This window comes from Mytilus edulis, chromosome 6 (genome assembly GCF_963676685.1).
Source record: "Mytilus edulis chromosome 6, xbMytEdul2.2, whole genome shotgun sequence".
Classification (NCBI taxonomy): domain Eukaryota; kingdom Metazoa; phylum Mollusca; class Bivalvia; order Mytilida; family Mytilidae; genus Mytilus; species Mytilus edulis.
This window is the reverse complement of record NC_092349.1, coordinates 88914975-88931155: the sequence shown is the minus strand read 5'-3', so window position 1 is coordinate 88931155 and position 16181 is coordinate 88914975. Positions and strand designations below refer to the sequence as shown.

At 30.8% G+C, this 16181-nt stretch overlaps 1 protein-coding gene across 2 annotated transcripts in view; it reads left to right on the top strand.

The window, feature by feature from the left end:
- The first annotated feature begins 5697 nt into the window (after positions 1-5697).
- The window catches only part of LOC139528821 (uncharacterized), a 43408-nt gene continuing 32924 nt past the window's right edge, over positions 5698-16181 (top strand). For both annotated transcript variants that reach the window (XM_071325032.1, XM_071325031.1), the window contains exon 1: positions 5698-5960. In XM_071325032.1, the coding sequence (XP_071181133.1) occupies positions 5738-5960 (223 nt within the window). In that variant the 5' untranslated portion in view covers positions 5698-5737. The remainder of the gene's footprint in view (positions 5961-16181) is intronic.

Genomic DNA, 16181 nt, shown 5'->3' with positions numbered 1-16181 from the left:
GACTATTACTTAGCATATTTATAATGCTATCAACAAACGTATTTACCTTACTGCAAACTGGTGATTCCTTATTGCTTTTTCCACCTTTACTTATTCTAACAATAAACCAGACAATGGTCAACTATGTCAGATATCTATATCACGTAATAAATACTACGCCTAAGTATCACAGTTAACCGTAGATGAGGGGCGACGGATACCAGAGGGATATTCAAACTCATCAGTCGAAAATAAACTGACAACGCCATGGCTAAAAAAGACAAACAGACAAACAATAGTACACAAAACACAACATAGAAAACTAAAGTCTCAGATCAACAAACAAACAGACAAACAATAGTACACAAAACACAACATAGAAAACTAAAGTCTCAGATCAACAAACAAACAGACAAACAATAGTACACAAAACACAACATAGAAAACTAAAGTCTCAGATCAACAAACAAACAGACAAACAATAGTACACAAAACACAACATAGAAAACTAAAGTCTAAGATCAACAAACAAACAGACAAACAACATTACATAAAACACAACATAGAAAACTAAAGTCTCAGATCAACAAACAAACAGACAAACAATAGTACACAAAACACAACATAGAAGACTAAAGTCTCAGATCAACAAACAAACAGACAAACAATAGTACACACAACACAACATAGAAAACTAAAGTCTAAGATCAACAAACAAACAGACAAACAACATTACATAAAACACAACATAGAAAACAAAAGCCTCAGATCAACAAACAAACAGACAAACAACATTACATAAAACACAACATAGAAAACTAAAGTCTGAGATCAACAAACCAACAGACAAACAACATTACATAAAACACAACATAGAAAACTGAATTCTCAGATCAACAAACAAACAGACAAACAACATTACATAAAACACAACATAGAAAACTAAAGTCTCAGATCAACAAACCAACAGACAAACAACATTACATAAAACACAACATAGAAAACTAAAGTCTCAGATCAACAAACCAACAGACAAACAACATTACATAAAACACAACATAGAAAACTAAAGTCTCAGATCAACAAACAAACAGACAAACAACATTACATAAAACACAACATAGAAAACTAAAGTCTCAGATCAACAAACCAACAGACAAACAACATTACATAAAACACAACATAGAAAACTAAAGTCTCAGATCAACAAACAAACAGACAAACAACATTACATAAAACACAACATAGAAAACTAAAGTCTCAGATCAACAAACAAACAGACAAACAACATTACACAAAACACAACATAGAAAACTAAAGTCTCAGATCAACAAACCAACAGACAAACAACATTACACAAAACACAACATAGAAAACTAAAGTCTCAGATCAACAAACCAACAGACAAACAACATTACACAAAACACAACATAGAAAACTAAAGTCTCAGATCAACAAACCAACAGACAAACAACATTACACAAAACACAACATAGAAAACTAAAGTCGCAGATCAACAAACCAACAGACAAACAACATTACATAAAACACAACATAGAAAACTAAAGTCTCAGATCAACAAACAAACAGACAAACAACATTACATTAAACACAACATAGAAAACTAAAGTCTCAGATCAACAAACCAACAGACAAACAACATTACATAAAACACAACATAGAAAACTAAAGTCTCAGATCAACAAACCAACAGACAAACAACATTACACAAAACACAACATAGAAAACTAAAGTATCAGATCAACAAACCAACAGACAAACAACATTACATAAAACACAACATAGAAAACTAAAGTCTCAGATCAACAAACAAACAGACAAACAACATTACACAAAACACAACATAGAAAACTAAAGTCTCAGATCAACAAACAAACAGACAAACAACATTACATAAAACACAACATAGAAAACTGAATTCTCAGATCAACAAACAAACAGACAAACAACATTACATAAAACACAACATAGAAAACTAAAGTCTCAGATCAACAAACCAACAGACAAACAACATTACATAAAACACAACATAGAAAACTAAAGTCTCAGATCAACAAACCAACAGACAAACAACATTACACAAAACACAACATAGAAAACTAAAGTCTCAGATCAACAAACCAACAGACAAACAACATTACATAAAACACAACATAGAAAACTAAAGTCTCAGATCAACAAACCAACAGACAAACAACATTACATAAAACACAACATAGAAAACTAAAGTCTCAGATCAACAAACCAACAGACAAACAACATTACATAAAACACAACATAGAAAACTAAAGTATCAGATCAACAAACCAACAGACAAACAACATTACATAAAACACAACATAGAAAACTAAAGTCTCAGATCAACAAACCAACAGACAAACAACATTACATAAAACACAACATAGAAAACTAAAGTCTCAGATCAACAAACCAACAGACAAACAACATTACATAAAACACAACATAGAAAACTAAAGTCTCAGATCAACAAACAAACAGACAAACAACATTACATTAAACACAACATAGAAAACTAAAGTCTCAGATCAACAAACCAACAGACAAACAACATTACATAAAACACAACATAGAAAACTAAAGTCTCAGATCAACAAACCAACAGACAAACAACATTACACAAAACACAACATAGAAAACTAAAGTATCAGATCAACAAACCAACAGACAAACAACATTACATAAAACACAACATAGAAAACTAAAGTCTCAGATCAACAAACAAACAGACAAACAACATTACACAAAACACAACATAGAAAACTAAAGTCTCAGATCAACAAACAAACAGACAAACAACATTACATAAAACACAACATAGAAAACTAAAGTCTCAGATCAACAAACAAACAGACAAACAACATTACACAAAACACAACATAGAAAACTAAAGTCTCAGCAGCAGGAACCCCACTAAAAACTTTGTTGACCTCAGGTGTTCTTGAAGGGTAAGCAGATCCTGCTTCACATGCGGCACATGTCGTGTTGCTCATGTTAGTACAAACCTGGTAAGAACTCTAATTCGGTAAGGCAAAATCGTTAAACAATTTGTGAAAGGGGACGGGATTGTAGTTACGATATTAGGAACATAACTGTTATCATCTGCTTGGTTCACAAGTCTTAATTGCAACACAATTAACATAAGCTTAGTTTAGATTTTATATAAATAACAATACCTGCATTTACTGTCTGTAGTACTTACAATTTTGCAACAACACAAAGCAAGGAGGTGTAGAAGTTTCATAAATTCTGAGGTTTCAAAACGTCATTCCCCATTTCCATTCTCAATTTTATTATAATTGTTGATCTTATAATTTCTGAAAAATACAAAAGTAAACTATTCTACACATGATAATATTTAAATTAGTGGAAAGTTAACAATTTTCTATGGAAAAAATATAAATCTTTATCATTTTACTTCCAAATCTATTAGGAAAACACTCAAGACTGATCCCTTTTTTGACGCAGGGTGTCAAGGACGGGCGGAGGCAGTATTTTAATACTATTTTACAAGATGATCAATAATCAGATATCAGATTTTTTTTTTAAAACAAACAAAACAAAAAATATTTGAAAAAAAAGTTATAACATATCATAAAAAGTCCGAAACTTTCAATATTTCTACTAAGAATTACATCAGTTCACAAATCATGTTCTGTACAAGCGTTGATGAAATTCAGTCCAGTTGTATTGACGTTGCGCACGGTCTTGGTACTATTTAGCGTTACATGACGTTCCTCCAAAAAATTGAATTTTGACGTTGTCTCAAAGAACGTTTCAAGCGTACTTGCATTTTACTTGGGTGAAAATGTAGTTTAAACTTACCGTAAAATTCACTTTTCAGATATTTTTAAAAGTTGCTTCATGGATATTTTTATCTTTTCTATCCGCGGTTAGTATTAATTACATGTAATGTAAACATTAATACCCGAATTTCCATAGAATTTTAAAACAACCACAAAAAACAAACCATGCAAAATTTGAAATTTTTTGTTAAAATTACCTTGAGCAGCAAGGTAGCACCGAAAAAAAGTATGATGTCATGAATGTATGTAACATGATATAAAATCATTTTAGTATATCATTTAGCGTCTTTCATTTTTGTAATCCAAAATATTTTGAAACATTAAAACTGATTTTGATACTTTTAGTGAAACAAATACAAGCGGAAACTGACACTGCCTCTTTACTGTACAGACGACCGTGTTTAAGATATCTCACAATGAATGTCTTCGTATGTAATCTTCAATGTCTTATTTTCTTAATTTTCTTTTAATATTTGTGTATTATCAGATTATACCGTTTCTTAGAGAATTTAGCAATATTCTTTTTTTGCCGCAAAACTTTTCAGTCTTCGCTAGTGCAATTGTTAATATTTGATTTTGTTCCTATATTACGTTTCTTTTTGTTTGTTGTTATTTTGGTAATTTCTCTCTCTCAATTTGTCTTTTTTCAATGTACGTTAATATTCAAATACTTCGGAATTTGAGTATTTGAAAGATGTTGAAAAACGACTTATGAACCTGATATTTTTTTTTATTAACTTCATGTTATCAACACTTTATTCATAAGACGTCCATTGTATTCATTTTGTCATAAATTGGGATTAAACTAGTGTTATATCTTATATTTCATATCTTATTTGTTAAAAGTCGAACAAATAATGATCATCATTATTATATGTATTAGTTCTGAATCTTGACATCAATTACGAATTATTAAATATATACAAATGTCAGTTTTTTTTGAAAATTCTAAAATACTCTTTCCTAATGATTTTTGTTATGAATCAAGTTTGAAATAGAAATGCATGTTCTTATGCTGTCATTGTCATTTTCATATATTTCAAAAAAAGATCGGCGGTCTATATTATTTTGTTGTTGCAGATAGCTGCAAATGATCGATTTAAATTTTTTACAATTTTTATTAGTAAATTTAATTCAGAAATTAAGTTTTGAATTTTTCATTCAAATGATGGAAAAAACTAATTATGACTATGTTATGGTAACATGTACATCTTTTTCATTTAAAAAAAAAAATGTTTTCATTGGTTAGATTTTTTTAATTATGATTATTTCAAGATTTATTGTATAAAAGAATTTCTATAAATTGACTTATTTTAGGATTAAGTAAGAAAACGAGTACAAGGAATTTTTTTTTGCAGTATGGAAAACTGTACGTTTTTTCATATATAGACCCAAATCTGCTTTAATCACTATTTGATTAACAGCAGGCCGAAATCCGATATCTGGCAAATTTTGAGCAATAATAAGGACATTCTTAACGAACACCAACATTTTATCGGAAATATTTTGAATATTGTCTATCAAATAAAAAAATAATAAATGTTAGTAAATGATGTCTTTTCATACTAAATTTAACAAAACATGATAAAGTTTTGATATCGTCTTAAAATAATATTCAGAAGACAATCCTGTTAATTTACGCAAAATCTTCTGGATCTTACTAGAAATTTAGTACAATCCAAAATTCTCCTAATACAAATGTGGATATCCACATTTCTACTAGTAGATTTTGGAATTAAAATTTGTACTAGGAGGATTGTGGATCCAAATGAATTCAATTAGTACTGTGTAATACACATGTAATATCAATATGTATACCTTTATTTACAATGTGTATATCTATGTGTATAACCTGTATTTTGTCTGTTTTAGCCTTTGCTGATGTGAATATTGCATTAAAGAAACCTACAAAGATGTCTTCTATTTATGATCCTAAAGTTAACGAGGGAATTGATTATCTCTGTTGTAACTCTGCATATGCCATTGATGGAGACAAGTCACCACGGACTGGTAGCGATTTTTTGTGTGCACATACAGCCGTTAACGTTAATCAGCAACAGTCATGGTGGGCAGTCGACCTACAGAATGTTTATGATATCAGTGTTATAGATATTTATGGACGCACAGATTGTTGTCGTAAGTGTTACTTTTTTATGTTTTTGATGAATATCTATATCTATCGAAGACAACTTTCATTATTTTTATGTTTGTCCAGTCTATACTGGACAGAGATATGAACTTTTTGGAAGTATTAGGAAGTTTCCAAATATTAATCTTGGTATCCTGCTCTAGGGCAACCTAGACCTCAATATAGATGAAAATATTGAAATATTTACAAGACTTAAGTGTACAACAATATATTGAAAATACAAGAAGTTTTCAATGATGTTAAAACGACATATTATCTAATTTTGATATTGCACCCTATTATGTACCACCAAGGTTCTTAATTGCTCCAAATTAGGTAAACTTTGAATTACATTCCACTTTTCTTATTTTGAACTAATATATGAATTATATCGCTATAATTAATTCATTATTTAAACACGCTAAAATATATATATATATATCTATTTAAAAAACAATATATATCAAAGTAAATGTCATGAATGTAGGTGGTATACATCAAATAGCTGTACTGAAATATATTGATATTGTATGAACATGTATATAAGTTATAAATATTTATCATTTTTGTCACAGTGAGTCTGATGATATCATGAAAAAACACTATGCATTCCTCTTTAATAGAGTGCTACCTTTTATTATTAGAAACATACATAAAATATTTCTAAGAGCATTCTATTCACTAGTATACCGACTGAGGGTCCAAGAAACTATTCTATTTTTTTTTGGAGTATATTATAGGTATTGTTAGATGAGGGAGTGTTCCCTCCCTTGACTCACTAGGAGACTATATGATGTATGAATTAACGTTATATGTAGAAGTCAATTATTATTCTATCCATCTTGTATGGGAAAGGATTTATATAGACTAAGTCTTTATCCAATCCCTTTGTTTAAATGATTAAACAATAAAATCTTTGAAATTATATAAAACAATAAATTTCGACTTTTATCAAGTAAAACAATTTAAATCAGATGAACCATTATTCGTTTAAAAATTGAACAAGAAACTTATTTGTACAGTTTATATTCAAAAGTGCTGATAAGCTAATGTGCATTTTTAATATGATTTTTAAGTACCCCACTCAGATGCGGATCCAGAATTTTGAATGGAGGTGGCGTCTCCAAACTAGGCTTGGAGTGAAACAGTTTAAAAGTCTGTATTAACTAGGGATGACAAATCGATGAACAATTACTTATCGAGTACTTGTTGGTTTTTTCGAGAGGTATTCGCTCGGGAATATATCTACAACACGGAAACACAAAATACGTATTTTACATGTTGTTCAACGGACGAAAAACCATCTACATAAGTATCTTGGACAAAAAGTTATACACCATAATTAAATACATGTAATAGCTCATTACACTACAAACTGCTCAGAGTTTGAATTGACCAGTTTTTGTGCTCAACCAGTAAAATCGAGCACACATTTTACTCGACTAGTCTCGAAATTTGTCAGCAATACACCAAACTTTATAACAACCTGGGATTCAGTAAGATTAATACATCACCAAGGTAGCTGTATAGTTTGAAGAAAATCCAAGTTGATTTGAAAAAGTTACTAAATTTAATTCTTAAATTTGACAGCAATACAACAAAAAACAAAATGACCTGGGATTCAGTAAGCTTAATATATATCAAAGATAGCTGCATAGTTTGATGAAAATCCAAGTTGATTTGAAAAAGTTATTAAAATAATTAAAGTGTACTATCTCTATTTTGTTCGAACTGCAAATTCTAGCTTTTTTTACCTACTAGATTAATTTAATTCTTAAATTTGACAGCAATACAACAAAAAACAAAATGACCTGGAATTCAGTAAGCTTAATATATATCTAAGATAGCTGCATAGTTTGATGAAAATCCAAGTTGATTTGAAAAAGTTATTAAAAAATTAAAGTGTACTATCTCTATTTTGTCCGAATTGCAAATCCTAGCTTTTTTTACCAAGATAACTGTAATTCTTAAATTTTACAGCAATACAACAAAAAACTAAATGACATGGGATTCAGTAAGCTTATTATATATCTAAGATAGCTGCATAGTTTGATGAAAATCCAAGTTGATTTGAAAAAGTTATAAAAAAAATTAAAGATGCCTATCTGAATTTATATAATAATTTTTATTTTTACCTATTGTAAAATTAAATTCTTTCATTTCACAGCAATAAATCAAACTACCTAATAAGCTTGAATTTTGTAAGATCAATATTTAATTTAGTTAGATGGGCTGATTTACACCAGTCAAAACTAAATTTGAAGGTCAAGACTAGTCGAGACAGGTCGAGACTAGTCAAGACAGGTCGAGACAGGTCGAGACTTGGTCAAGACCATTTCAGACTACACAAAGATCATAAAGTACTAAATCAGACTAATTAAGTAAAGTCGAGACCTAGTCGAGTACACTTAAGTACAGTTCAGTACAGTCGAGACAATGTCGAGACTAGTCGAGTAAAATGTGTGCTCGATTTTACTGGTCGAGCACAAAAACTGGTCAATTCAGACTCTGAGCAGTTTGTAGTGTTACCTACACGTACTAATTAAGTAAAAAAACAATAACCCAATCAATATAATTTAATGAACACCTAATCAAAAATCACAACAAGGAAAAACCATATCAAACAATAGTACTTGGTAATCGCTAAATAAACACATTTAGTGTTTACAAAGGCCACTGTGTCTAAACCGCACCGGCAAAAAATGTTTGGACTCGATGGTACATGTATCTAACATCCGGCACGGTGACGGAACATCAATAGACAGAGAAAAGGTAGGTTCTGCTTATTTTTTATTATTTTTATGATATCGAAGAATATATATATTGTGAGATGTAATATTTTCTACGACCGTTCTAGAGTAACGGAGAAATAGGTAAAATGCACTTCAAAATGAAGAATTGAGTGAACCTTGCCTCGAATTTGTTTAATTTCTCGTGAAATTGTTCACATTGTACGGAAAGAAAGGTACAGAAAGAAAGATACTGACATGGAGATTGCAAAACTAGTCACTTTGAGCACTTCAATACTTGTATTTCTGTGTATGGAATGAAAGAAATGGAATAAACCGGTTTGGTCAATGTGTACCACCCGGTTTTGTCCAAGATTTCACAATGCATAGCCCGGTTTCGTCAAAGAAAGAAAAATCATAATCGCGTTACATTATTTAACTTGAGCGTTTAAAAGGAGTTTAGTGGCTCGTTGGAAAATGAGTTCTTTCAGAGGACAACTTATATTATTTATTTGAATCTCAGATTTTAAAAAAAATAATAAGTAGCAATTGAAATCCTACTTTATTAAAACAAAAATTATTATAATTTTGCTTTGCATTCAAAATTTATTTTAACCGGAAATATATAGAAATGAAGGATATGACGCAAATTGAGGTCCAAGCTCTCAGTACGTTTTTTTATATGAATTATGCAAATTTAAATGCTTAAACTTGAAATTAGAGTTTATAGTCTTATAAATTAAAGCACGCACATTTGATATGTGATTTCCTTGCACAATAGGATGGTTATCTTTATAAGTAATCTAATCACACTAGGGGTGTTATCTTTCCTATGATCGTTTAAAATAAATTTTCTTAGGATAAATGTTGATAATAAGACAAATGTTTATGCATGCAGAATTGAAAGAGAAAATGAATGTTTATGGGGAGAAAAGGATTACAACTATCATGCATTAAAAATCAAATTTATTTATCACTAATGGTAACTATAATACAAGTATAAATTAGTATAAAAGTCTCAGGCCATCGAGAAAATGCAATAATGATTATTTTATTAAAATTTCTATAAATAAACGGGTCTGTTCTGTCTCCATTGTGTATTGATCATCGTACATTGACGTTGTTCAATATATTTTTGACAATATATAGGGATGGATTCAGGTTCTTTCAAAGTGGATGTAATTCAAACAGCCTACATACTGCCGAGCGTAGCGAGGCGAACAATTTTTTGACGATTTTGTGCTTAAAAAAAATCGTTAAATACATGATTAAATATAGTTTGGGCCATCAATGGTGGAGTCGGGGTGTGCGACCTACACGCCGCCTGGATTCGCCACTGATGTTATATAACTAAATCGTATACCAACTTAAAATGTTATAAGAAATAAGAAAACAGGGACATCCGCGAAATCGGATGTATATGAGTTGGATTATCATGTTTATTATAAAAATTCACATTGATATTTTTTAAAAGTCGGAATGCGAGACCAAGGGATGCAAATTTGTGGCGGCTTGAACTATTTGTATGAAGCTTCATATGTCATAAGTTAGAAGGTTTGACTGCAACATATCTCGCACACAGATATGACGATGTTTTCTATCTGCCATATGTCCATTGCCCTTGCCCTTGACCTCATTTCTATGTTATTGCTCGTGTGGCCACATGACGATTTATGTGACCATGAACTTATTTCCTTGATTAATTGGTAAATGTTAACGTTTTTTTTTGGTTGACTTTAATAATTTTAATGTGTTCATGTCCGTCTGGCAGGTTTCATTAGACCTCGAATTTTTAATGGTTCCATAAACAATGTTAAGTTTATATGACACTTTTATTAAATTCTTTATCTTACAGACCTTCAAAATAAATTCAATTACGATCATTCAAGCATTTGTGACATGTCAGTGCGTACACTCTTGTTTAAATAATATGTAGTACTTATTTGTGTTGAAAAAACGCCAGTGAAGTTTTATTGCCATGTCTGATTAGTTTATCTCGTTCGTGTAAGCCGAAATTATGAGTTGTCAGACATTTTTGTTTTTAAATTCAAGAACGGTGCAATCTTCTTTGGAATTCTTGGTTGGTTTTAGCTCAACTGACCCAACGGGAAAAGTGAGCTTTTTTCATCACTCGGCCCCAGTCGTTTGAATTGTTTTACATTTGTCAGTTTGGGCCCTGTTATAGCTTGCGGGAATTTCTCGCTACATTGAAGACCTGTTGGTGACCTTCTGCTGTTGTTTTTTTCTATGGTCGGGTTGTTGTCTCTTTGGCACATTCCCCATTTCCATTCTCAATTTTATGCTATGCGGTATGGGTGTTTTTCTCATTGTTAAAGGCCATACGCTGACCTAACTTTGATAACTTTAACGTCATTTTGGTCTCTAAAGTAAAGTTGTCTCATTAGCAATTTTTACGGGGGTAAGTGGTCACTTAGCTTGTTCTAAATAAGACGTAGATATAAATGACGATCATATTTTGCAAACTTTTATTCACATGGAAAATACATGATTGTAATATATTTATTTCAAAGGTTATATTAAAGTTTCATTAGAATTTGAACTGTAAAAATGATATGGAAAACATGCCTATGAAATTAAATGTGCTTGCCTGAAATTGAGGAGAAAGTTACAAATCCCACAGTTATGTTATGTGTGCTCAAGTATGAAAACTCACGTTAGTGCGCGAGTAACATAGTATATATAGTACCAGACAATCTGGCGTGGTTGCATACATGATTAATTCGTGCAGAATAGTGTAGACTAAAGTCGTGCAGAATAGTGTAGACTAAAGTCGTGCAGAATAGTGTAGACTACAGTCGGTTTCTGACTGTTCGTCAATGATTGAATGAATACATGACTAATTCGTGCAGAATAGTGTAGACTAAAATCGGTTTCTGACTGTTCGTCAATGATTGAATGAATACACGATTAATTCGTGCAGAATAGTGTAGACTAAAGTCGGTTTCTGACTGTTCGTCAATGATTGAATGAATAAATTCATTAATAAATGATAGTAATATGTAAACAAAGCGTATAGTATAGTAAAACATTCTAGCTTTACTCTTTAATTAAATTAAAATGATGGCACAATCATATCACATCCTCTTATTTTAACATCTTTACATACTAGTATAGTAAACAAAGAAACATCATAATGTTGTAAAAGAATTAGAAATTAGTAGTGCTATTGAGTATTTATATTCCATTTAAAATTAGTTCAAAGATAAGTGCAATAAGAGATACGCCTCGCATTAGGAAAATGTGTATTACCTATGTTTAAAATGAATTTTAACAAGACAGGTTTATTTTACAATAAATATATATTGAAATTCGTTTGAAAGACAATGTTCAGATCCGTGTTAACGTTGCTTTTAAAAAAAATTTGGTTTCAAAAAAACAAAACCGGGTGATATACATAGACGAAACCGGGTGATTGTATAGTAAACAACATTGACCAAACCGTTTTATTCCATTTTGACATGACCCGTTTCTTTCATTCCATACACAAAAATACAAGAACTGAGGTGCTCAAAGTGACTAGTTTTGCAATCTCCATGTCATTATCTTTCTTTCCGTACCTTTCTTTCCGTACAATGTGAACAATTTCCCGAGAAATTAAACAAATTCGAGGCAAGGTTCAATCAATTCGTCATTTTGAAATGCATTTTTACCTATTTCTCTGTTAATCTAGAACGGTCGTAGAAAATATTACATCTCACAATAGAAAATAGTTGTATAAGTATATATATTTTTCGATATCATGAAAAAAAAATAAAAAAAAATAAGCAGAAACCTACCTTTTCTCTGTCCATTGATGTTCCGTCACCGTGCCGGATGTTAGATACCATCGAGTCCAAACATTTTTTGCCGGTGTGGTTTAGACACAGTGAAGGAGTAAGGATTAGAAGTTTAATTATATACTGAGGGTCACCAGAGGATGCGAGTTTATTTTATTTGGAAACTTTTTCTTGTCAACTATTATTGGGGAAAGTCAGTTTTGCAACGTTGTAAAAAAAAAGAGAACAATACGTTAAACAATTTAATGCGTTCTTAGCGCTTCCTGGATTTACCTTTATCAGAAACGCCCAAAACCGAATATTTGAAAGCCAAGGATGTTAAGAAACGAAACAGTTGAAGAGCTATATGACCAAAAAATACCGTAAATTACAGTCTTGCAGACGAAAGTATTTGCTCTGACGGTACCGATGTGACGGAATGTCTTAAACATATTTACTTTAAAATGTTAGCCTAGGAATAGCCCACGTATTTTCAGAATAATTTTGAATGACAATCTAGCACAATTATTCGAAACAAAATGTATTTTATTTACTTGTATGATTAATCGGTGATGCATATTTAATTTTCCTAAAGAGGTTCTCAAGAAGATCAATTGTATATAAAGAAGACAGCAATATTCTAAAAGGAAACCGATTAGTCGAGCACCGTTTTGATATTCGATACTCGGTACTATCGAGCGATACTCGAATACCTCGAGTACTCGTTGACATCTCTAGTTTTAATCATAAAAGAAGCTTCATAAAAAGGCATCCTGCCCCCTCCATAAATTCGCCTCTGCAACTCTATTCTGTACATTCTATTCTTCTATTCTCTGGATTTTATACCAACTCTTGAGTTGATTCAATAATAATGAAAAGAGAGATCATTGTCCAGCGGATATAAGAATATAATCATTTAATGGTAAAAGCATGAAAATTGGCAAGTGAAAGATTAAGGGGTATAAACAAAATCCAATTAAAGATTGTCGACATAAGGTACTTGGAATAAAACTTCATACACTTGATGAATTCATTCAATATGCAAGGGTTCAGTAGACATCACAAATTTAAGGAACTACATTTAAGATTTGCCTATTACTATTTTTTACGGTTTTATAAATACATAAATAATCAAAATGGCGTCCAAATTCAAATTCAAAATGGCACCGTAAAATATGTCAGAGTTTGACAGTTTTTATATAAATACACCATCAATGTGATATTGAAAATCTAACAATTTGTAAAGGAATAAAACCACTAATTCATAGCCTCGTTACTTTCTGTGATAAAGTCTGCAATTTCAAGCATTAATTAGATGTGAGAAGATGTGGTAATGAGACAACTCTCCATCCAAGTCACAATTTGAAAAAGTAAACCATCATAGGTCAAAGTACGGTCTTCAACACGGCGCCTTGGCTCACACCGAACCGCAAGCTATAAAGACCCCAAAAATGACTAGTGTAAAACCATTCAAACAGGAAAACCATCGGTCTAAATTATATAAAAAAACGAGAAATGAACAACACTTATGAACCACACCAACAAACGACAACCACTGAACAACAGGTTCCTGACTTAGTACAGGAGAAAACAAATGATAAATATGTATAAACCCTACAAAGAAACAAGACCAGTATGTCTTTTTTTTTCAAAATGGGAGTGACAATAAAAATGGCGTATCAAAAGTAACTGTTTGGCATAACAACAAGGTTCTTAATTGCTCCAAATTAGGTAAACTTTGAATTACATTCCACTTTTCTTATTTTGAACTAATATATGAATTATATCGCTATAATTAATTCATTATTTAAACACGCTAAAATATATATATATATATCTATTTAAAAAACAATATATATCAAAGTAAATGTCATGAATGTAGGTGGTATACATCAAATAGCTGTACTGAAATATATTGATATTGTATGAACATGTATATAAGTTATAAATATTTATCATTTTTGTCACAGTGAGTCTGATGATATCATGAAAAAACACTATGCATTCCTCTTTAATAGAGTGCTACCTTTTATTATTAGAAACATACATAAAATATTTCTAAGAGCATTCTATTCACTAGTATACCGACTGAGGGTCCAAGAAACTATTCTATTTTTTTTTGGAGTATATTATAGGTATTGTTAGATGAGGGAGTGTTCCCTCCCTTGACTCACTGGGAGACTATATGATGTATGAATTAACGTTATATGTAGAAGTCAATTATTATTCTATCCATCTTGTATGGGAAAGGATTTATATAGACTAAGTCTTTATCCAATCCCTTTGTTTAAATGATTAAACAATAAAATCTTTGAAATTATATAAAACAATAAATTTCGACTTTTATCAAGTAAAACAATTTAAATCAGATGAACCATTATTCGTTTAAAAATTGAACAAGAAACTTATTTGTACAGTTTATATTCAAAAGTGCTGATAAGCTCATGTGCATTTTTAATATGATTTTTAAGTACCCCACTCAGATGCGGATCCAGAATTTTGAATGGAAGTGGCGTCTCCAAACTAGGCTTGGAGTGAAACAGTTTAAAAGTCTGTATTAACTAGGGATGTCAAATCGATGAACAATTACTTATCGAGTACTTGTTGGTTTTTTCGAGAGGTATTCGCTCGGGAATATATCTACAACACGGAAACACAAAAATACGTATTTTACATGTTGTTCAACGGACGAAAAACCATCTACATAAGTATCTTGGACAAAGAGTTATACACCATAATTAAATACATGTAATAGCTCATTACACTACAAACTGCTCAGAGTTTGAATTGACCAGTTTTTGTGCTCAACCAGTAAAATCGAGCACACATTTTACTCGACTAGTCTCGAAATTTGTCAGCAATACACCAAACTTTATAACAACCTGGGATTCAGTAAGATTAATACATCACCAAGGTAGCTGTATAGTTTGAAGAAAATCCAAGTTGATTTGAAAAAGTTACTAAATTTAATTCTTAAATTTGACAGCAATACAACAAAAAACAAAATGACCTGGGATTCAGTAAGCTTAATATATATCAAAGATAGCTGCATAGTTTGATGAAAATCCAAGTTGATTTGAAAAAGTTATTAAAATAATTAAAGTGTACTATCTCTATTTTGTTCGAACTGCAAATTCTAGCTTTTTTTTACCTACTAGATTAATTTAATTCTTAAATTTGACAGCAATACAACAAAAAACAAAATGACCTGGAATTCAGTAAGCTTAATATATATCTAAGATAGCTGCATAGTTTGATGAAAATCCAAGTTGATTTGAAAAAGTTATTAAAAAAATTAAAGTGTACTATCTCTATTTTGTCCGAATTGCAAATCCTAGCTTTTTTTACCAAGATAACTGTAATTCTTAAATTTTACAGCAATACAACAAAAAACTAAATGACATGGGATTCAGTAAGCTTATTATATATCTAAGATAGCTGCATAATTTGATGAAAATCCAAGTTGATTTGAAAAAGTTATAAAAAAAATTAAAGATGCCTATCTGAATTTATATAATAATTTTTATTTTTACCTATTGTAAAATTAAATTCTTTCATTTCACAGCAATAAATCAAACTACCTAATAAGCTTGAATTTTGTAAGATCAATATTTAATTTAGTTAGATGGGCTGATTTACACCAGTCAAAACTAAATTTGAAGGTCAAGACTAGTCGAGACAGGTCGAGACTAGTCAAGACAGGTCGAGACAGGTCGAGACTTGG